This window comes from Cebus imitator, unplaced genomic scaffold (assembly GCF_001604975.1).
Source record: "Cebus imitator isolate Cc_AM_T3 unplaced genomic scaffold, Cebus_imitator-1.0 Scaffold94, whole genome shotgun sequence".
Classification (NCBI taxonomy): Eukaryota; Metazoa; Chordata; class Mammalia; order Primates; family Cebidae; genus Cebus; species Cebus imitator.
The window spans coordinates 1,562,191-1,584,802 of NW_016107409.1; the positions used below are offsets into that span (position 1 = coordinate 1,562,191).

At 40.0% G+C, this 22,612-nt stretch overlaps 1 protein-coding gene across 2 annotated transcripts in view; it reads right to left on the reverse strand.

Annotated features, from left to right (window-relative positions):
* PHF11 (PHD finger protein 11) overlaps nt 1-22,612 on the reverse strand; it is a 32,484-nt gene that overhangs the window by 7,304 nt on the left and 2,568 nt on the right. Inside the window, exons 2-6 of one of the 2 annotated variants that reach the window (XM_017535907.2) lie at nt 20,813-20,934; nt 9,837-9,944; nt 5,178-5,311; nt 1,937-1,983; nt 838-902 (exon numbers count right to left, since the gene is read on the reverse strand). In XM_017535907.2, coding sequence (XP_017391396.1) covers nt 838-902; nt 1,937-1,983; nt 5,178-5,311; nt 9,837-9,944; nt 20,813-20,934 — 476 coding nt within the window. The remainder of the gene's footprint in view (nt 1-837; nt 903-1,936; nt 1,984-5,177; nt 5,312-9,836; nt 9,945-20,812; nt 20,935-22,612) is intronic. The other variant, XM_017535909.2, reaches the window with a different exon arrangement.

Genomic DNA, 22,612 nt, shown 5'->3' on the forward strand with positions numbered 1-22,612 from the left:
GGATTACAGGCTTGAGCCACCGCGCCCGGCCTATTTTTTTAATTTTTTTGAGACAGAGTCTTGTTCCATCGCCAGGTGCCAGGCTGGAGTGCAGTGGCACGATCTTGGCTCACTGCAACCTCCTCCTCCTGGGTTCAAGCAATTCTCCTGCCTCAGCCTCCTGAGTAGCTGGGACTACAGGCATGCGCCATCACACCCAGCTAATTTTTGAATTTTTAGTAGAGACGGGATTTTACCATGTTGGCCAGGATGGGCTTGATCTCTTGACCTCGTAATCTGCCCGCTTTGGCCTTCCAAGGTGCTGGGATTTACAGGAGTAAGCCACTGCACCCGGCTCAAATCCCCAAAATATTTTCATATACCTTATGCATGATAATCCACAAGTTTATAAGAGCCATATATTTGGTTAGGTGTGGGCCATGAAGCTGGGAAATACTTGGCTCCATAAGGATGTTCAACTGCACCCTCTGCCTGTTTTAACTGTAAGCACCTGTGGGGTCAGATGCTCTCACTAGTTTGGTGCCAGGGGATGCTTTATAGGAGCTCGGAGCATGTCACCTCCTGAAGGTTATGTGCTTGGAACTTCCAGATTCATTTTCATGCTCATCTCATTATGATTCTATCATCTAGGAAATATCTAAGAGCTTCCCAACTATGGGATTCTTCCTAAAAAGGCAGACTCAGGAGCAGTCTTAGCTGAGAACACAAATGAAGAATGTTCTACAAAGGCTGTCTATTCAGATGATTTGGAAAGTACATTTCACCTGACATTCAGACTGGTTTAAATAAGAATTCTGTATGAAGCAAGGTAAAGCTATAAAAACTAAGTCAAATTACCTGTATGTGGTTGCCTGTGAGGCGTTTCTTCCTTCCTCTTTTTCTTTTAATTCCTGAAAATTTTCCTAAAAATATAAACCATTTAAAAATTGGAATCCATAAAGGAAAAGATTAATGTTTGACTACATGAAATATACAACTCATATGCCAAAAGTTTTTACAAGGTCAAAAGATATGGCAAACTTAGACTGCAGCACTTAACGAGAAAGGGTTAATTTTTTAAAAGTTACTATAAGTTTAATGCAAAACATGTAAATAATTGAGTAGAAAAATGGGCACATGGGAACTCTCTGAGGAGAGGGTTAATTGAATAGAAAAATGAACAAATTGGGTCATAGGAAAACAAATATAATTGGCAAAAAGATATGAGAATGCACTCATAAGTGAAGATATCCAAAGGAAAACAGACTAATAAAGATGAAGATGTTTAATAGATTACGTTTGCAAGGATTTGAGTAAATGTGTACTGCTGGTGCTTTTCCCTGTCAATAAACACTGATTTAAAGCAGTATTTGTAATACCATTTCCTGCTAAGTTAAAAGGGTAATGACTGAAAAATGATGGTAGAGGTGCTGTTTGGAGAGTGTTGTTTACCACCAATTAATGCGGTTGGCATGATGCAATACTAAGTCTTTTCCAAAGTGGCCCCAACTCCAGTTCACAGTGAACATTTCAGATTTAGTGCTGCTAAGACACTGCTGTTCCACTCATGAATGAAAGTGTACCCCATAACTCCAGTTAAGGAGCCAGTCTGCCTTCATCAGAACTGAAATGCTAACCATACATCCTTAAGGAATTTTCACTCAGAGAGGTGCAGCACTTTTTAAGTTCTTGTGGAAGAGAAGCAGTCCCAAAAGTCGAAGCTTTTTCTCATGTCTTAGTTTGGTTTTGTGAGTGTAGTTAGAATGAAAGATACCAGATTCAAAGAGAATAGGTCTTGTTCATAAAAAATTAGTCAATTATATCATATAGTACACAAAGCAGTCAATTTTCTAGATATGTAAACATTAATTCAGTGAGGCTAGTATAGATTATTCCTTATGTTACCTAAATGTTTACCTTTCTTTAAAACCCACAGTGCTAAATTTTAGAAACTTACCACTTTGAGTGATGATCGGGAATTGAGCATGTTGTTGGCAAAACAGTCTGAAATATTTAATTTCAAAGAATTGTAAAATATTTTTATTTACAGTTTTCAAGTATCATATCTATTTTTGTGATTAAAAACATACTAAACTATTTTTCATGATGGCATCACACTAAAGTTTTTTTTTTTTTTTTTTTTTTTTTTTTTTAAAGCTGTTTAAACCTGTGTAAAGTTAGTGACCCACACTGAGTGCAGATGGAGGCTCAGTTAGATGTCTTTATGTCCTCAGGGTCTTAGGAAGATGATTATGTTCTTTCAAGGAATAAATGCTGATGAAGTATTATGAACAATACTAGTTCATATGCAGTGGTCAGTGGGATTTTTACTGTGTAAAGATACCTAAAGATCCACAATCTGACTATGTGAGATTCTGCTGGTTTTCAACAACAAACAGCAAAAAATTGCATGCGTTAATTTGAGGAAAAAGTAGTTTTCAATGAAAACAGGTATCTACCCCAGATCTCAGATTTTGCCTACAAAGGGCCTAGAACTGATTGTATCTTCCAAGAGAAAGCAGCAGCAGAGCAGGCTATGATGAAGAAATGAAGTGAATCATTTTATAGAGCTGCTCAGGCCATTTTCTTTCTAACCTTTCCTTCTCCTCAGCACCCAGCTTCATCTCCCTTCCTCTCCAGATGGTGTTGACTCTCAGGATGCAGTGACCTCCTAGCCTAGGGGAAGAATGCCTTTTCTTTCCATCTTACACCAGTTCCCACCTCCTCTATGCAGTCTTCCCAGCAACACCCAAAGTTAATCTCCTCTCGCTTTGGATTCTGGTTTCTTGAGCACTTTCACTGGCCAAGTACTTCAATTTTTTCAAACAGTGTTGAAAATATTAGGATGAACCCCATGCCCCTATCCATTCCTAGTGTCAACAATGCTCAACTCAAGGCCAAGCTTTTTTTTTTTTTTTCCCTCAGATGGAGTCTGACTCCATCGCCAAGCTGGAGTGCAGTGGCCTGATCTCGGCTCACTGCAGTCTCCACCTCCCAGGTTCAAGTGATTCTCCTGCCTCAGTCTCTCCAGCAGCTGGGACTATAGGCGCACACCACCATGCCTGGCTAATTTTTTGCATTTTTAGTAGAGATGGGGTTTCACCATGTTGGCCAGGATGGTCTCGATCTCCTGACCTCATGATCTGCCCACATTGGCTTCCCAAAGTGCTGGGATTACAGGCGTTAGCCACTGTGCCCAGCCCCGAGCTCCTTTCATATAAACCGCCTCCTGCTCTCATTATTCCATGTGCTTCTGTTTGCACTGACCTTTCTTCTGGCCTTCCCACCAGGTGATAACTTCTCTGGGGTTCAATCTATATTTTATTCCTCTTTGTATCTCATAGCATCTAGAAAGGTGCCTTGTGTGTGCTAGGCATGAATGTTTAAATTCAGTTTAAAAATGCATAGAAATTCACCTGTTCCTTGATAAAACAATGCAAGATGACTAATTTATTGAGTCCCTAATTGTTAGTTCTTCTAATGGGTGTGATCAGTATATTTTTTCAAACTTTAAGATATAGCCAGGACTTCCTTCCTTTTTGTTTGATCTTATGTTTAAGGTCATTATAAAGGTCATATTAAAATCAGCTCTTTGGGAAGGTAAATAATAAAAATGAGACTCAGTATAACCACCTGTGAGTGTCTTAGCAAATCAAATATAAAAAGAAGGTGCAGTACAAAATTTACACATTTACACATTTCTTTCCATGTCTGATTAGCAACAAAATACTTAGGGAACCTATTCAGAATCAGATTTAAAATTTAGCAAGCTTCTTTCAATGGTAGGCTTGCCTCTTGGTTTAGAATATATAACCCCCACAACTGAAGACAACATGGTGGCGAAGAGCAAGGACTCAGAAGTTCTGCAGCCCAGCTCTGCCACTGACCAGCTGTGTGACCTGGGGACAAGTCACTGAGTGTCTCAAGGCCCCAGTTTCCTCCTCTGGAAAATGGAGATAATACTATCTCCCTCAGTTGATTGTTCCGAGGATTAAATGAGTTAACATTTGTAAAGCACTTAGAACTATGCCTGGCATAAAGCAAGTGGTTATTAAATAAACAAAATAGTGCCTGGAACACTATGGGAAAAATTGGGAATATATGCCCACTGGCAGGCAAAAGATCAGCCTCTCAATGGAATTTTTAAAAATCTTAAAAAATATAACACAGCCTACAAAAATATTTGAAAAAATTCATGCTTTCGTAACACTGATCTCATTATTCAAGATATTATGATTAAAATAATATATTTCATTGAAATTTAAAATTCAAGTGGAATCTAAGCACATGCCCCAAAGAAGTGAGAAATGCCAGTCTGGCTCTTCAACTTCAGACCCTCTTTTTATTCCATGTCATAGCATTAAGGAGGCTAAAAATAGTTTGCTCCATCACCTTTGTATGACGTATCTTAGGCTACATCTACCCACCAAAAAGAGTGATGCTATCGAACATGATCTGAATCCATTCACTTACCAACTGGCTTACTGATTTCTTCTGACCCAATTATACACTTATTTAACTGAACGAAATCTTTTCTCAGAAGGAAGACCAAGGATAAAGCAACTATAATTCCACTGGACTTGAAGTCTGCCTTATTGGGTCCAAATTAATATTAAAGAATTGTTGGAAGAAATGGACAAAAATTTAAAACCCAAAGGCAATATAAACAAGATAAGTTTCTTTAAGGTCTTAATGATTAATTAGTGTGTTTGCTACATCATTTCTTTATTGTATTTACTAGCTATTTTTAGGCAAGATGATGCAGGTGACAAGTGGCTATCAATTGGTATGATGGTGGAAAATTACATTTATTCCACACACAAGATAGAGGGATACGCTGGTGAACCTGTGGCTATAGAAGTATGGCCCTTTTCCTGTTTGCAGAAAAGAACAGGTCTGAATGCCATCCCTATCACCATGACAATGCTTTCTATCAGGAAGAAGAGGGTTCAGAGAAATTTTTCTTTTTTAGAAAACCAAAACCAACACCCCCACCCCCACCCCACCAAACAAACTTTGTTTTCTTCCTGTGATGTTTCTGTTGTGAAGTCATGTACCCCTGGGCATCCCCAACACTGGCTATGTTCTCATTTGAAAACCATTTACATAAAATTAGTTTTAAAAGTCTCCTTGTCTTAATCCAACCATTCCTTATCCCAGTCCCCCAAATGTGGTTTTAAAAACGTTTTGTTAAATACTTATAAATTCCTCGAGCTCCATCAGACTTTGGAACTGCATGGTCCTTCTTGGCACAGAAAAAGTGGTAATTCTTGTTACAGGCTTTTAAATCACATCCCACGGTGGCTCCTCTTTTATGACAAAATGTGCATTTCTACAGAAGAATAGATTTTACTAAGTACCTGTTATTTGTTAAAATTCAAAGATATAATTAAATGTTATTTAAGTTCCAGGAGCCCTGCATTTTGTCCTGGGCATCATCAGCAAGATTCCATCCTGTTACACTAGGTAGAGTACTTAACATTTGGCTGCTCATTTGGGAATTTCAGCAAAACCTCAGCTAACCGGAATGCCTAGACAGACAGTTTTGTAATGATCTGATTAAAAGCAGAAAATGTTTAAAAACAAACAAACAAAAACTCTTTTAAAAAGAATTTTCAAAAAAGCAGAGCTGGCAAATTAGGGACATTGAGACAGGCAAGAGTGGCTGCCAGCTGTGCCACTAAGAGTGGTGTGATTTCTCTTTCAGACTCAGACCCTTCCCTGGGTGATAGTATCTGTCTTACAAAGTAGCTCTTGAGGATTATGTGAGATAAAGTAAGGGAAACCTCCTTGGAATCTAGGTAGTAGGGCCAAATATTTTTTAAAATGCTACAACTTGGAGTATTAACAATTTTTTCTTAGTTCAGTTTATTTGATCCCTGGCTTGTATTTATCTGGTATTTTATATGTGAGAGTAGTGTCATGATGGCTAGGCAGTGTGTTGCCACAGCAGCCTAATGGGTTGAGGGGAATCCAGCCAGGACCAAGGCTGATCTGCGTGACACTCTGGCTGAAGGACATGGGGGCACACTGAAATTGCCTTACAGAACAGGAGGTCACTCATGCCATAGCCCAGAATCGGCACAAGCAAGCACAGAAGCAGTTAAAGGAAATTCAAATATAGGCAAGAAATAAGGTTATGATAAAGGTGGAATTTCAAATCAAAGATTACAAGAACGATCATTTAATTTGGGAGGAGGGTAACTGGCTGTGTATATAGGAAAAAATAAAGTTAAATCCGTTTCAAAATATACTCCTGAATATAAGTTGCACATAGATTAAAGACCTAACTAGATAATGTTAAACAAAAAATGCTTAAAGATTAGGAAATATAGGAGAAAGAAAAAAGCATGGTATGGAGGCAAGGAAGGCTGTCTAAGGCAGGAAGAAAACCCAGAAGTCACAAATGAAAACTTTTGACAGGCTGGGTGTGGTGGCCCATGCCTGTAATCCTAGTACTTCGGGAGGCTTAAGCAGGAGGATTGCTTGAGCCCAGGAGTTCAAGACAAGCCTGGGCAATACAGTGAGACCTTATCTCTACAAAAAATTTTTAAAATTGGCTGGGCATAGTGGCACACTCAGTCCTGTAGTCCCAGCTATTTGAAAGGCTGAAGCCAGAAGATGGCGTGTGCCCAGGAAATCAAGGCTGCAGTGAGCTGTGACTGCACTACTGCACTCCAGCCTGGGTGACAGAGGGAGAATTGGTTTCCAAAAAAAATGACCGCCTACTATACAAATATTTTAAACTTCCATTTTTATAATGAGGGCATTAAAAATATTTAAAAGACAAGGAAAAGATTGAAAGAAAAATCTTTGCAGCATATTAAAGTACTAAGATTCTTATAACCTGCGGAAAAAAGGTAACTGGCTAATTATAGAAGAAAAAATACAAGTGGCTAATAAACATTTATTCATTTAAAAATACATCAGTATACAGATGGCCAGTGCTGTTGGGGCAGCAAGGTGAGCACGGGGAAGTCTCAGGGATGATCAGAGGGGTAAGTAAGGGCTAGATCATGTGGGGCTTACATGCCAGAGTAAGGAGTTGGGTTTTATCTTTGTGCAAGGGGAACATAAACTGATTAACATTTTTGAAAGATCATTCAGGCTGCTGGGCTGCTGCTGGGTGGAGAACTATGAGCTGGGATAGGGATGGCAGGAGAGACAGTGGGGCAAGTGTCAGTACTCGCTCAGACAACAAGATCAGTGACTTCACTATGGTGATTACTGACATTGAATGAAGTGGGCAGATGGATGAAAGATGCATCTAGGCGTTAATGCCCATGGGCTTGATGTTGGGCTGGGAGGTTGATGAGGAAAAGAGAGTCCTTAGACTTCTGGCGTGGGCAAACGGATAATGACAGTGCTGTTTATTGGGGATGAAGAATGAGCAGTGCTGTTTATTGTGATGAAGAATGAGCAGGTTTAGATGGGGGGAGAGAGAGAGAGAGAGAGAGAGAGAGAGAGAGAGAGAGAGTGTGTGTGTGTGTGTGTGTGTGTGTGTGTAGGGAAGGACTGTACTTTTTCGGCCATTTTACTCTGACATACTATTGTGGTAGTCTGAATCCTAGGTAGGGGTGTGTGTGTGTGTCTAGGAAAGGACTGTGTACTTTTTCGGCCACTTTACTCTGACATACTATTGTGGTAGTCTGAATCCTAGGTAGGAGCCTGCTTGCTGACAGCCCTTGCTGCTTGCCCTTAAGGCACTTGCCCAGCTGTACTCAAACCACCACAGCACTGGCCTGTCCCTCCCATGGGTGTGTGCCGTATATCTGCCCACATATTCCAAGGGTTCCACAAATGCTGTGAGTAGTTAACTATTACCTCAGGTGACTTTTCTCTCTTCTGTCCTTTATCCTCCACTTCCAACCCATCCCAAAGCCTTCCCAGTAGGGAAGTCTACATCCCAAGGTCTGCAGAAACCCTCAGGTACCTGCTTCCCTCCAAATATTAGTGTCTCCAGTCAACTGCCCTCATTTCTTAGCCTGTGTCTTTTCATATCTGGATGACCACTACAATTTCTCAGAGCTTTCTTTAACTCTATGTCTCCCCACTCAAATCCAGTTAGTGAAGAGCAACAAAAATATTTCACTTGAGGTCTGTCTGCTACTTTCTAATCAGAGAGGCTCCCTGTTCACCCATCTCATCACACCTGAAATCCTAGGGATGTGGCCCTGTCAGCACTAATGATGTCAGTGGCCAGTCTTGCCAAGTATTAATTAGTATAGCATAGACACTAAGAGCAGGATCCACATACTTTTTTTTTTTTTTCTAATTTGAGTCTCCTCTGTTGCCCAGGCTGGAGTACAGTGGTGTGATCATAGCTCACCACAGCCTCAACTTTCCAGGCTCAACAATCCTCCCACTTCAGCCTCCCAAGTAGCTGCAGCTACAGGTATATGCCACTGTGCTGAGCTAATTATTTTTCTTTTTTGGTAAAGACAGGGTCCCACCATGTTGGCCTCAAACTCCTGGGCTCAAGCAATCCTCCTGCCTTGGCTTCCCAAAGTGCTGGGATTACAGGCATGCACCACTATGCCCAGCCCACACACACTCCATTTTTATGACTTGCTTCAGGGCCTACTACAGTATTGTGTACACGGCCTAAGAGAGCATAATTTTCAGAATTCCATCTGGACTGTTCCCTTTCACTCTAAACTTTCCATTTCTTCAATTTACAAAACGGGCATAATTTTACCTATAGCTGGGAGTTCACCTAGAGCAATATATGCAACATACCTAATGGAGGATGCTGCTGATGCCGATGCCTTGCAGGCCTAAATAAATGTTTTTCCCCAGGCATTAACCTTGTGGTTGTAGTCAGTGTGAGGTGCTCACACTTTCTGTCCTGCTTGCTAAGATATGTAGGGTCCTTGAGAGGAAGTTGCTGCAGTATGCCCAGTGGGATGACTTCTCAGCATTTTTACCTTCCTAGATAGCCCCTTACGACCCATGGGGAGCTGACCTTGCTCCCAGGGTAGACCCTGATTAGTTATGGCCACCCCCAGCAGCTGGTGCAGAAAGAGGGGAGCATCCTAATTAAACTTTCAGAAGGGCTGTTATTCCATGTGTAGGGATGACCTTTCTGTCACTGGATATGAATAAGAAAGCTTGATGCTCCAGTTGCTGCCTGTGGCCACTCTATAACCACAAGGAGACCAGCTGATTTTGGGGACAGGAGACCAGAGAGAAGAACCTGGGCCCCTGACGACATTATCAAGCCACTGAATCAATCAACTTGGAAAGCAGATGTTTTCTCTGATCAAGTGAAAAAATAAGTATCTTCTTTGTAAAAGTCCGTTTCTTCTACTTTCTTACTTTCTACTTACTTTCTTCTACCTACAGCATAAGCATTCTAGCTCAGATCTATTTTATTGGTAAAGTATATGGTAGTTTATTTTAAAATATTAAATGTTGGCCGGGTGTGGTAGCTCACCTGTAATCCCACCACTCTGGGAAGCCAAGGCAAGTGGATCACCTGAGGTCAGGAGTTCGAGACCAGCTTGGCCAACATTGTGAAACTAAAAATACAAAAGTTAGCTAGGCATGGTGGCCCATGCTTGTAATCCCAGCTACCCGGGAGGCTGAGGCAGGAGAATCACTTGAACCCAGGAGGCGGAGGTTATAGTAAACTAATATTGCATCACTGCACTCTACCCTGGTCAACAAGAGTAAAACTAGGTCTCAAAAAAAATTCAATGTTGGGTTGAATCGGGCTTTCCAGTATAGGTCCTACTTCTTTCAGCTCTCCAAGATGCTTCTCTATCCCTGGTTTATCAGTCAAATAGACTTCCTTTGGAATGCCTCCCCTGAGGGTCTATTCATCCAGTATATGAAATAACATCATTTACACTTACCAACTTCCTTCCTCTCTGGATTTCTTTCTTTACCGATTCCACATCAAAACTTCTATCAAGATTAAGTGGATCATGATCCTCATATTCCACAAGTCCTGAAGAATACAGCTGCAGATTAGAAAAAAAAAAAAAAAAATCCAGAGTAGGCACAAAGTAATATTGGAAGTGACATGTCAGAAAATCATATCAAAAGTGGAAAATCAAACCAGGAGTGGAAAATGGACTGGGGGTAAAACAGTGGCAACTTTGGGGGTGGATGAGCAGACCATAAGCCATCCCACTTCTCTGGGAATGACTCTAGTTTCCAGGCATGTTTTATACTCTGGAATCCCAACCTCTAATAACTCATTGGACCTGGGTAGAACCCTGATGCCAAGGTAGGTCAATCTGATCCCCTATCCTAAAAGTGTGGAATGGGCTTTGAGCAATAGCTGAAGCCACGTGGTAAGAGCAAGTCAGTCCGCAAAGAAAGAAAAACAAGGGCTAGAAAGAGGACATTCTAGGTTCCCAATGGCTTTCTACCTCNGCAATAGCTGAAGCCACGTGGTAAGAGCAAGTCAGTCCGCAAAGAAAGAAAAACAAGGGCTAGAAAGAGGACATTCTAGGTTCCCAATGGCTTTCCACCTGCATGCCTGCCTTTAGGAAACATGAAAAGGCCCCAAAACCTTATTACAAACCCCCTTTTATGTGTAGGTAGCTTAAGTCTTTATGTGCTACTTGAAACCAGAAGAATCTAAATCTTCTGAATTGAAGATCAATGTTTCACATATTATACTCAAATAACAAATGGGCATGAAAAACATAAGGGTAAATTTTGGTGACATTGGCATAGGCAAAAATTTTGTATAAAAAGCAGAAACCATAAAGAAAAAGTAAGTTGGATTCCATCAAAATAAAAATTGTCTTTGAAAGACATTGCTAGGAAAACAAAAAGGCAAGCCAGAGACTGGGAGAAATTATTCACAATACATTATCTCTGCCAAAGACTTGTATCCAGAGGGATTGCTGTCAAGATGGCCGAATAGGAACAGCTCCAGTCTGCAGCTCCCAGCAAGATCGATGCAGAAGGAAAGTGATTTCTGCATTTCCAACTGAGGTACCCGGTTCATCTCATTGGGACTGGTTGGACAGTAGGTGCAGCCTACAGAGGGTGAGCCAAAGCAGGATGGGGTGGCGCCTCACCCAGGAAGCACAAGGGGTCGGGGAACTCCCTCTCCTAGCCAAGAGGAGCCATTAGGGACTGCACCATGACAAACAGTGCACTCTGGCCCAGATACTGTGCTTTTCTCACGGTCTTCACAACCCACAGACCAGGAGATTCCCCCCGGTGCCTACGACACCAAGACCCTGGGTTTCAAGCCATTTGGGTGATACTGAGCTAGCTGCAGGAGTTTGTTTGTTTTTTGAGATGGAGTCTTGCTCTGTCACCCAGGCTGGAGTACAATGGCATGATCTCCGCTCACCACAACCTCCATCTCCTGGGTTCAAGCAGTTCTCCTGCCTCAGCCTCCAGAGTAGCTGGGATTACAGGCACGCACCACCATGCCCAGCTAATTTTTTTGTTTTGTATTTTTAGTAGAGATGGGGTTTTACCATGTTGGCCAGTCTGGTCTTGAATTGCTGACCTTGTGATCTGCCCGTCTTGGCCTCCCAAAGTGCTGGGATTACAGGCATCAGCCAGTGCACCCAGCTAGTTTTTTTTTTCCTACCTTAGTGGTGCCTGGAATGCCAGCTAAATAGAACTGTTCATTCCCCCAGAAAGGGAGCAAATGCCAGGGAGTCAAGTGGTCTGGCTTGGTGGGTCCCACCCCCACAGAGCCCAGCAAGCTAAGATCCACTGGCTTGACATTCTTGCTGGCAGCAGCAGTCTGAGCTTGACCTGGGAGGCTTGAGCTTGGTTAGGGGAGAGACATCCGCCATTGCTGAGGCTTGAGTATGTGGTTTTACCCTCACGGTGTAAACAAAGCCTCCTAGAAGATCAAACTAGGTGGAGCCCACTGTAGCTCAGCAAGGCCGCTATGGCCTGACTGCCTCCTCTCTGGGCAGAGCATCTCTAAAAAAAAAAAAAAGGGCAGCAGCCCCAGTCAGGGGCTTATAGATAAAACCCCCATCTTCCTGGGACAGAGCACCTGGGGGAAGGGGCAGCTGTGGGCACAGCTTCAGCAGACTTAAATGTCCCTCCCTCGTGGCTCTGAAAAGAGCAGTGGATCTCCCAGCACAGCACTTGAGCTCTGCTAAGGGTCAGACTGCTTCCTCAAGTGGGTCCCTGATCCCCATGTCTCTGATTGGGAGACAACTCCTAGCAGGGGCCAACGGGCACCTCATACAGGAGAGCTCTGGCTGGCATCTGGTGGTGCCCCTCTGAGATGAAGCTTCCAGAGGAAGGAACAGGCAGGAATCTTTGCTATTCTGTAGCCTCTGCAGCCTCTCAGGCAAACAGGATCTGGAGTGGACCCCCAGCAAACTCCAGCAGACTCTGGAGGGGCCTCTTAGAAGAAAAACTAACAAAAGGAATAACATCAACATCAACAAAAAGGACATCCACACAAAAACCCCATCCAAAGGTCACTAACATCAAAGACCAACGTAGATAAATCCATGAATAGGAGGAAAAACCAGCTCAAAAAGACTGAAAATTCCAAAACCCAGAACACCTCTTCTCCTCCAAAGGATCATAACTCTTCACGAGCAAGGGAACAAAACTGGATGGAGAGTTTGACAAACGGACAGAAGTGGGATTCAGGTGGGTAATAACAAACTCCTCCGAGCTAAAGGAGCATGTGCTAACCCAATTCAAGAAAGCTAAGAACATTGAAAAAGGTTAGATGAATTGCTAACTAGAATAACCAGTTTAGAGAAAAACATAAATGACCTGATAGAGCTGAAAAACACAGCACAAGAACTTCATGAGGCATACACAAGTATCAATAGCTGAATCCATCAAGTAGAAGAAAGGATATCAGAGACTGAAGATCAACTTAATGAAATAAAGCAAGAAGATGAGATTAGAGAAAAAAGAATAAAAAGGAAAGAACAAAGTCTCCAAGAAATATGGGACTATGTGAAAAGACCGAATCTACATTTGATTGGTGTACCTGAAAGTGATGGGAAGAATGGAATCAAGCTGGAAGACAATCTTCAGGATATTATCCGGGAGAGCTTCCCCAACCTAGCAAGACACACCAACATTCAAATTCAAGAAATACATAGAACACCGCAAAGATACTCCTTGAGAAGAGCAACCCCAAGACACACAATCGTCAGATTTACCAAGGTTGAAATGAAGGAAAAACTGTTAAGGGCAGCCAGAGAAAAACGTTGGGTTACACACAAAGGGAAGCCCATGAGACAAACAGCAGATCTCTCTGCAGAAACCCGACAAGCCAGAAGAGAGTGGAGGCCAATATTGAACATTCTTAAAGAATTTTCAACCCAGAATTTCATATCCAGCCAAATAAATACAAATCAGATCCCACAGAAATACAAACTACCATCAGAGAATACTATGAACACCTTTACGCAAATAAACTAGAAAATCAAGAAGAAACTGATAAGTTTCATAAGTTAAGGGAAAATAAAATCCTTTACAGACAAGCAAATGCTGAGAGGTTTTGTCACCACTAGGCCTGCCTTACAAGAGCTCCTGAAGGAAGCACTGAACATGGAATGGAACAACCGGTACCAGCCATTGCAAAAACGTACCAAATTGTGAAGACCATCAACACTATGAAGAAACTTTATCAACTAATAGGCAAAATAACCAGCTAGCATCATAATGACATGATCAAATTCACACATAAAATATTAACCTTAAATGTAAATGGATTAAAGACCCCAGTTTAAAGGCACAGACTGGCAACTTGGATAGAGTCAGGACCCATCATCAGTGTGCTGTATTCAGGAGACCCATATCACACGCAAAGACACACATAGGCTCAAAATAAAGGGAGGGAGGAATATTTACCAAGCAAATGGAAAGAAAAAAAAAAAGGCAGGGTTTGCAATCCTAATCTCTGATAAAACAGACTTTAAACCAACAAAGATCAAAAGAGACAAATATGGGTATTACATAAAGGGATCAATGTGACAAGAAGCGCTAACTATCCTAAATATATATGGACCCAATACAGGAGCACCCAGATTCATAAAGCAAGTTCTTAGAGACCTACAGAGAGACTTAGACTCCCACACAATAATAGTGGGAGACGTTAACACCCCACTGTCAATATTAGACAGAGCAGCGAGACAGAAAATTAACAAGGATATTCAGGACTTGAACTCGGCTCTGGACCAAGTGGACCTAACAGACGTCTACAGAACTCTCCACCACAAATCAGCAGAATATACATTCTTCTCAGTACCACATCACACTTATTCTAAAACTGACCACATAATTGGAAATAAAATATGCCTCAAAATGCAAAAGAACAGGAAATCATAACAGTCTCTCAGACTACAGTGCAATCAAATTAGAACTCTGGATTAAGAAACTCACTCAAAACCGCAAAACTACATGGAAACTGAACAACCTGCTCCTGAATGACTACTGGGTAAATACTGAATTGAAGTCAGAAATAAAGAAGTTCTTTGAAACCAATGAGAACAAAGACACAATGTACCAGAATCTCTGGGACACATTTAAAGCAGTATCTAGAGGGAACTTTACAGCACTAAGTGCTTACAAGAGAAAGCAGGAAAGATCTAAAATTGACACCCTAACATCATAATTAAAAGAACTAGAGAAGCAAGAACAAACAAATTCAAAAGCTAGCAGAAGAGAAGAAATAACTAAGAGCAGAACTGAAGGAGACAGAGACACGAAAAACCCTTTCAAAAAAAAAAAAAATCAATGAATCCAGGAGCTGGTTTTTTGAAAAGATCAACAAAATAGATAGGTAGCCAGACTAAAAAAGAATAAAAGAGAGAAGAATCAAAAAAACGCAATAAAAAATGATAAAGGGAATATCACCACCGATCCCACAGAAATACAAACTACCATCGGAGAATACTATGAACATCTCTATGCAAATAAACTAGAAAATCAAGAAGAAATGGATAAATTCTTGGTCACAGACACCCCCTCCCCAAGACTAAATCAGGAAGAAGTTGAATCCCTGAATAGACCAATAACAAGTTCTGAAATTGAGGCAGCAATTAATAGCCTACCAACCAAAAAAAGTTCAGGACCAGACGGATTCACAGCTGAATTCTACCAGAGGTACAAAGAGGAGCTGATACCATTCCTTCTAAAAGTATTCCAAACAATAGAAAAAGAGGAAATCCTCCCTAACTCATTTTATGAGGCCAGCGTCATCCTGATACTAAAACCTGGCAGAGACACAACAAAAAAAGAAAATTTCAGGCCAATATCCCTGATGAACATCGATGCAAAAATCCTCAATAAAATACTGGCAAACTAAATATAGCAGACATCAAAAAGCATACCCTCCAATATCAAGTCAGCTTTATCCCCAGAATGCAAGACTTGTTCAACATATGCAAATTAATAAATGTAATCTATCACATCAACAGAACCAATGACAAAAACCACATGATTATCTCAATAGATGCAGAAAAGGCCTTCGATAAAACTCAACACCCCTTCATGCTAAAAATTCTCAATAAACTATGTATTGGTGGAATGTATCTAAAAATAATAAGAGCTATTTCTGAAAAACCCACAGCCAATATCATACTGAATGGGCAAAAACTGGAAGCGTTCCCTTTGAAAACTGGTACAAGACAAGGATGCCCTCTCTCAGCACTCGTATTCAACATAGTATTGAAAGTTCTGAGCAGGGCAATCAGGCAAGAGAAAGAAACAAAGGCTATTCAAATAGGAAAAAGGAAGTCAAATTGTCTCTGTTTGCAGATGACATGACTGTATATTTAGAAAACCCCATCATCTCAGCTCCAAATCTCCTGAAGCTGATAAGCAACTTCAGCAAAGTTTCAGGATACAAAATCAATGTGCAAAAATCACAAGCATTCCTATTCATGAATAATAGAGAGCCAAATCATGAGTGAACTTCCATTCACAATTGCTACAAAGAGAATTAAATATCTAAGAATACAACTTGTAAGGGATGTGATTGACCTCTTCAAGGAGAACTACAAGCCACTGCTCAAAGAAATAAGAAAGGACACAAACAAATGGAAAAACATTCCATGCTCATGGATAGGAAGAATCAACATTGTGAAAATGGCCATACCGCCCAAAGTAATTTATAGATTCAGCGCTATCCCCATCAAGCTACCATTGATTTTCTTCACAAAATTAGAAAAAAACTACTTTAAATTTCACATGGAACCAAAAAGAATCCTGCATAGCCAAGACAATCCTAAGCAAAACGAACAAAGCTGGAGGCATCCCACTACATGACTTCAAACTATACTACAAGGCTACAATAACCAAAACAGCAGGATACTGGTATCAAAACAGATATATAGATCAATGGAACAGAACAGAGGCCTCTGAAATAACACCACACATCTACAGCCATCTGATCTTTGACAAACCTGACAAAAATAAACAATGGGGAAAGGATTCCCTATTTAATAAATGGTGTTGGCAAAACTGTCTAGCCATATGCAGAAAACCCCTTCCTTACACCTTACAAAAATTAACTCAAGATGGATTAAAGATTTAAATATAAGAACTAAAACCATAAACACCCTAGAAGAAAACATAAGCAATATTATTCAGGACTTGGCATGGGCAAAGACTTAATGACCAAGAGCAATGGCAACAAAAGCCATAATTGACAAATGGGATCTAATTAAACTAAAGAGCTTCTGCACAGCAAAAAAAAAAACCTATCATCAGAGTGAACAGGCAACCTACAGAATGGAATATTTTTGCAATCTATCCATCTGATGAAAGGCTAATATCCAGAATCTACAAAGAACTTAAATTTAGAAAAAAACAACAACCCCATCAAAAAGTGGGCAAAGGATATGAACAGACACTTCTCAAAAGAAGACATTTATGCAGCCAACAAACATATGAAAAAAAGCTCATCATCACTGGTCATTAGAGAAATGAAAATCAAAACCACGAGATACCACATCACGCCAGTTAGAATGGTGATCAGTGGCACGTATACACCATGGAATATTATGCAGCCATCAAAAACGATGAGTTTGTGACCTTTGTAGGGACATGGATGAACCTGGAAACCATCATTCTCAGCAAACTGACACAAGAACAGAAAATCAAACACCGCATGTTCTCACTCATACGTGGGTGTTGAACAATGAGAACACATGGACACAGGGAGGGGAGCACTACACACTGGGGTCAGTTGGGGGGAAATAGGGGAGGGATGGTGGGGGGTGGGTAGTTGGGGAAAGATAGCAAGGGGAGAGATGCCAGATGTAGGTGATGGGGAGGAAGGCAGCAAATCACACTGCCACGTGTGTACCTATGCAACAATCTTGCATGTTCTTCACATGTACCCCAAAACCTAAAATGCAATAAAATAAATAAATGGAAAAAAAAAAAAGAATGGTGATCATTAAAAAGTCAGGAAACAACAGATGCTGGAGAGGACGTGGAAAAACAGGAATGCTTTTACATTGTTGGTGGGAGTATAAATTAGGTCAACCATTGTGGAAGACAGTGTGGCAATTCCTCAAGGATCTAGAACCAGAAACACCATTTGACCCAGCAATCCCATTACTGGGTATATGCTCAAAGGAGTATAAATCATTCTACTATAAAGACACACATACATGTATATTTATTGCAGCATTATTTACAATAGCAAAGACTCGGAACCAACCCAAATGTCCATCAAGGATAGACAGGATAAAGAAAATGTGGTACATATACACCATGAAATACTATGCAGACATAAAAAAGGATAAGTTCATGTCCTTTGCAGGGACATGGATGAAGCTGGAAACCATCAAACTCAGCAAACTAACACAAGAACAGAAAACCAAACACTTCATGTTCTCTCTCATAAGTGGGAGTTGAACATTGAGAACACATGGACACAGGGAGGGGAACATCACACACTGGGGCCTGCTGGGGGTAGGGGCTAGGGGAGAGACAGCATTAGGAGAAATACATAATGTAGATGACGGGTTGATGGGTGCAGCGAACCACCATAGCACCGAACCACCATAGCACGTGTATACCTAGGTAACAAACCTGCACATTCTGCACTTGTATGCCAGAACTCAAAGTATAATAATTAATTTAACAAAAGGCTTATATCAAGAATTTAGAAAACACAACTCAATAAGACAAATCAATTAAAAGTGGGCAAAAAATGTGAACAGACACTTAATGAAAGAAGGTTTATGAATGGCAAATAAGCACATGAGAAGATGTTTAATATCATTAACTGTCAGGCATATTAAAGCCATAGAGAGATGGAATATATATCTACTAGACTGGCTAAAATAACAATACTGAAAATACCCAGTGTTGATGAGGATGAGGAGCAAATGAAAGTCTTACATACCACTGGTAGAAATGTAAAATAATGCAATCACTTTTAAAGTTAAACATACACTCACTTTATGACTCAGTAATTCTACTTCCAGCTATTTACCTAAGAGAAACACAATCAAACAAGAAAAAGAGATTGAGTCCCTCATATTAAAGGTAAAGAAATAAAATTATCTTTATTTAAAGTTGAGGATTGTTTGCATACAATATATCCAGGTAAATCTAGAGACTTTTTAGAACTAATAAGAATTTGGTAAGGTTGCTGGATTAGATCAATAACTAAAAATCAATAGTGTTCATATATACTGATAATAGCTCATTTAAAAAGGCTTTAGAAAAAAGTAACAAAACAAAACAAAAAACAAGCCCAGGACTATATCTAACCCCAAGTTCTATTCCGCTACAGATAAAAATTATTGAATAATTTTGAAATTTATAAAAGACGTAAATGAAGATAGAAAAACTCATATACAGATGCTCATAGCTGATTTTTATCATAAGAGCTCCAAACTGGAAATAACACGACTATCAACAAATGAATGAATAAAAAAATTGTGATAATGCATACCAATTGAGTACTATGAAGAATGAAAAAGGAACAAGATACACATACATGCAACATGGATGTATCTAAACAGTATACTGAACAAAGGAACTGATACAAAAGAGGACAACTACAGGATTCCTTTAATATGAAATCTGAGAAAATATAAGACAAATTTATAGGGACTTGCGGTCGGAAGGAATTGATTGCACAGAGCATTGGGGAAACCCTTTGGGGTAATGGAAATGTTTATATCTTGACTGTTGAAGTGGTTACATGGGTCTCATATGGTTACATGTCTCAAAACTTTCTGAATTGGACACAAAATGGGTACATTTGGTTTTATGTAAATTATGCCAATAAAGTTAACTAAAAAATAGTAGCAAATCAATATCAACTGTATATTAGAATAAAAATATCATGATGGGGCTGGGAGCAGTGGCTTATGCCTGTAATCCCAACACTTTGGGAGGCTGAGACAGGAGAATCACTTGAGGCCAGGAGTTCGAAGTGAGCCTGGGCAACATAGCTAGACCCCCATCTCTAAAAAAAAAAAAAAATTAAAAATTAGCTGGGTATGGTGTATGTGCCTGTAGTCCTAGCTACTTAGGAAGTTGAGGTGGGAGGATTGCTTAAGCCCAGGAGTTCAAGGCTGCAATGAGCTTTGATTATGCCACTGCACTCTAGTCTGGGGAGACCTTGCTCAAATAGATAAATAAAAATAAAACATCAACATTTAACCATGTTAATATAAGAATGGCTTCAGAGCAGAAAAAATACATAAGTACAACACAAATTATTAACCAAATAAAGCGAAAAAACTTAAGACATGAAAACAAAAGGCAACTCATGAGCTAAAATCTTTTGTTGTAAAAAATGTTATTAGGCCAGGTGTGGTGGCTCACGCCTGTAATCCCAGCATTTTGGGAGGCTGAGGTGGGAGGATTGCTTGAGCCCAAAAGTTGGATACCAACCTGGGCAACATGTCAAAACTCCATCTCTACAGAAAGTACAAAAAATTAGCTGGGCACAGTGGCACATGCCTGTACTTCCAGCTACTCTGGAGGCTGAGGTGGGAGAATCACTTGAGCCCAGGTGGTCAAGACTGCAGTCAGGCATGATGATGCCACTGCACTCCAGCCCTGGGCAATAGTGAGGCCCTTTTTCAAAAAAAAAAAACACACACACACACGCACACGATATTAGTATAACAGGTGATTTTGAAGAATACATGGTAGCAGTATAACAAAATTTCTTGATTTTGACATTTATATTGTTATAGTGTAAGAGAATGTCCTTGTGTATTAGTCAGTTCTCACACTGCTAATAAGTTAGGTATATTAAATGGTACAATCCCTTTGAAGAACAATTTGGCAAATTTAGTGAAGTACAAAACACCCCATCCCTGTACCTAACAATTCTGCTCTTAGCTATATAGCCTAGACTAGGGAAATTCTCATATGAAAAGGAAACCTAGACAAGAATGTTCATGACAACGTTAGTCATAGAAAACAATACTGGAAAAACTAAATGCCCATTCACAGAATAGTTAATGGTGACATAGTCATGAAATGGAACATTATACTTAAAATGAAAGGCTTAGAGCTATGTTTACCAACATGGATAAATCTCAGAACTCTATAGACTTTGATAGAAATTATATCTGGGTAGAAGGTCTATCGGAGTTGTTATGTTCTTAGTATTTCATTAAAATATCTATAAAGAGTTTCTTTACCACAATTCTTTCTCTTTGTGCATTTAACCCCTTGTAAGTAAAACTAACAGTAATCATATGTGATAAGTTCTGAAAAAGTTCAAAATCAGAAAAACATGCTCCCCAATCTTCACCTTTAAAAACCCAAACCATGGCCAACTTGTTTTTCTTTGTATCTAAAGTGTCATTTATGTATTCTTGTGTGTCCTACTCTAAAAGTACTCATATACTTTGAAGTATGCTTTCAAATAACTTACCAAACAATTTTCATGGGCAGCTATATTCTCTGATTGTGCAAAGTACAGGATATTATACTCGACATCTTTGGGGCAGAGTGCACATGTCCTTTTTTCCATCTTTTCTGCAACCTGAAAGACACCTATAAGTAACATCCCTGGTGAGAAGTAGAAAAGTGGAATTTCTTGGTCTCACTAACTCCTCTTCCAGTCTTAAAGTTGAAGGCAGGGCACTTGTTTTTATGAGAGATTCTTAATTCCCAGAGAGATAAAAAATTGGGGACCTAAGTGGAAAAGCAACTTTTTACTTTTTAATATGCTAAGAATGAGGTTATTTCTAAATGCCTAATAATGAGGACTTCTTCTTCTTCTTCTTCTTTTTTTCTAAAACATCCTGTTATAGCAGACTTCTTTTTAAAATTTAGAGACAAGAGGCTTGTTCTGTTGCCCAGGCTGGAGAGCAGTGGCTGACTGGAGTCTTGAACTCCTGAGCTCAAGCGATCCTTTCAAGTAGCTAGGACTATAGGTGCATGCCACCACAGCCAGCTTTTTTTTTTTTTTTTTTTTTGATACCAAGGTCTTGCTATGTTGCCAGGGCTGTTCTCAAGTGCCTGGCCTCAAGCGATCCTTCTGCCTTGGCATCTCCAAAGTGCTGGGATTACAGGCATAAGCTACTGTGTCCGGCCAAAATGAGGAAGACCTTTATTCAAGAAACACAACTAGGAATTTAAGTATAGGTAAAGCTCTCAAAACACTGCCTTGCCCATAGCAACCTCTCAATAATAATCATCATCATTGTCATTACAAATGAAGAAGAAAACAATGGCATATTCAAGAAATAGTTCCCTGGTTAATTATCTATTTTAAAAAGTTAGAATCCTAATGCCATACCATATTAAAAATAAATTCTAAATTCTATAAGAATTAAAGACATATATGAGCAATGTATTTTAAGTGTGCTTTAATTCAATATTAGGATTAGTTAGGAAGGAAAGATATATGAAGGTAGGAAGTAGATTTTTTTTTAAGGCAAGGAATGGAAGAAAGGAAATAAATCTAAAGAAGAGGTAGAAAGAAAAGGGAAGAGGCAGAGAGAGAGAGAGAGAGAGAGAAAGAAGAATTTGGTTTCAGTATAGCTAGGATTCATTACTAGGAACAGAATGCATCACCGGGAACATCTTTAGAATTTATAAATAGGAACAAGGATGTGTTTGTTATGGAGGAAGGACCATGGGCAGCCAAAGTGTAGGATGTTCAATGTACTCCTTCAGGGTACCTGTTCAGCTCACAATGATGTATACACAATGACCCCCAGCAGGCATGTTTGTACTTCAATCCTCTAGACACAGCTGATAGTGCCAGAGGACCTACCTGCCCATCTCTCAGATACACAGAATTCAGAATAGAAGATTTCAGTTGAGATTGGGCTGGTTTCTTAAAGAAGATGTAAAAAATGAGAGGCTCTGAGGGCAGCCATCTTCTATATTATTACCAGGAAAACTGGACCAGAGAAATACAGAGAAAAACAAAGCAGATACACTGAGAAATGCAGAATGAGAGACAAAAGAGAGTGTTGTCAAAGTTTATAACGACTTCTCAGGTCCTAGTCCTCAGCCCTTTCTGTAAGATGCTAAAGCATCCATACAGTAGGGAGTCTGTGAGTCTGGTCTTCCTGCTTACTACTACTAAGCAACCCTTATGCTTAAATTACATCAAGTTGTTTTTGTAGTACTTGCGGCCAGTAAGTACTTATTAACACTGGAATGACCATGACTTGATCTGTGTGCACACTCACATGTGTATATGTGTTTGTGTGCACAT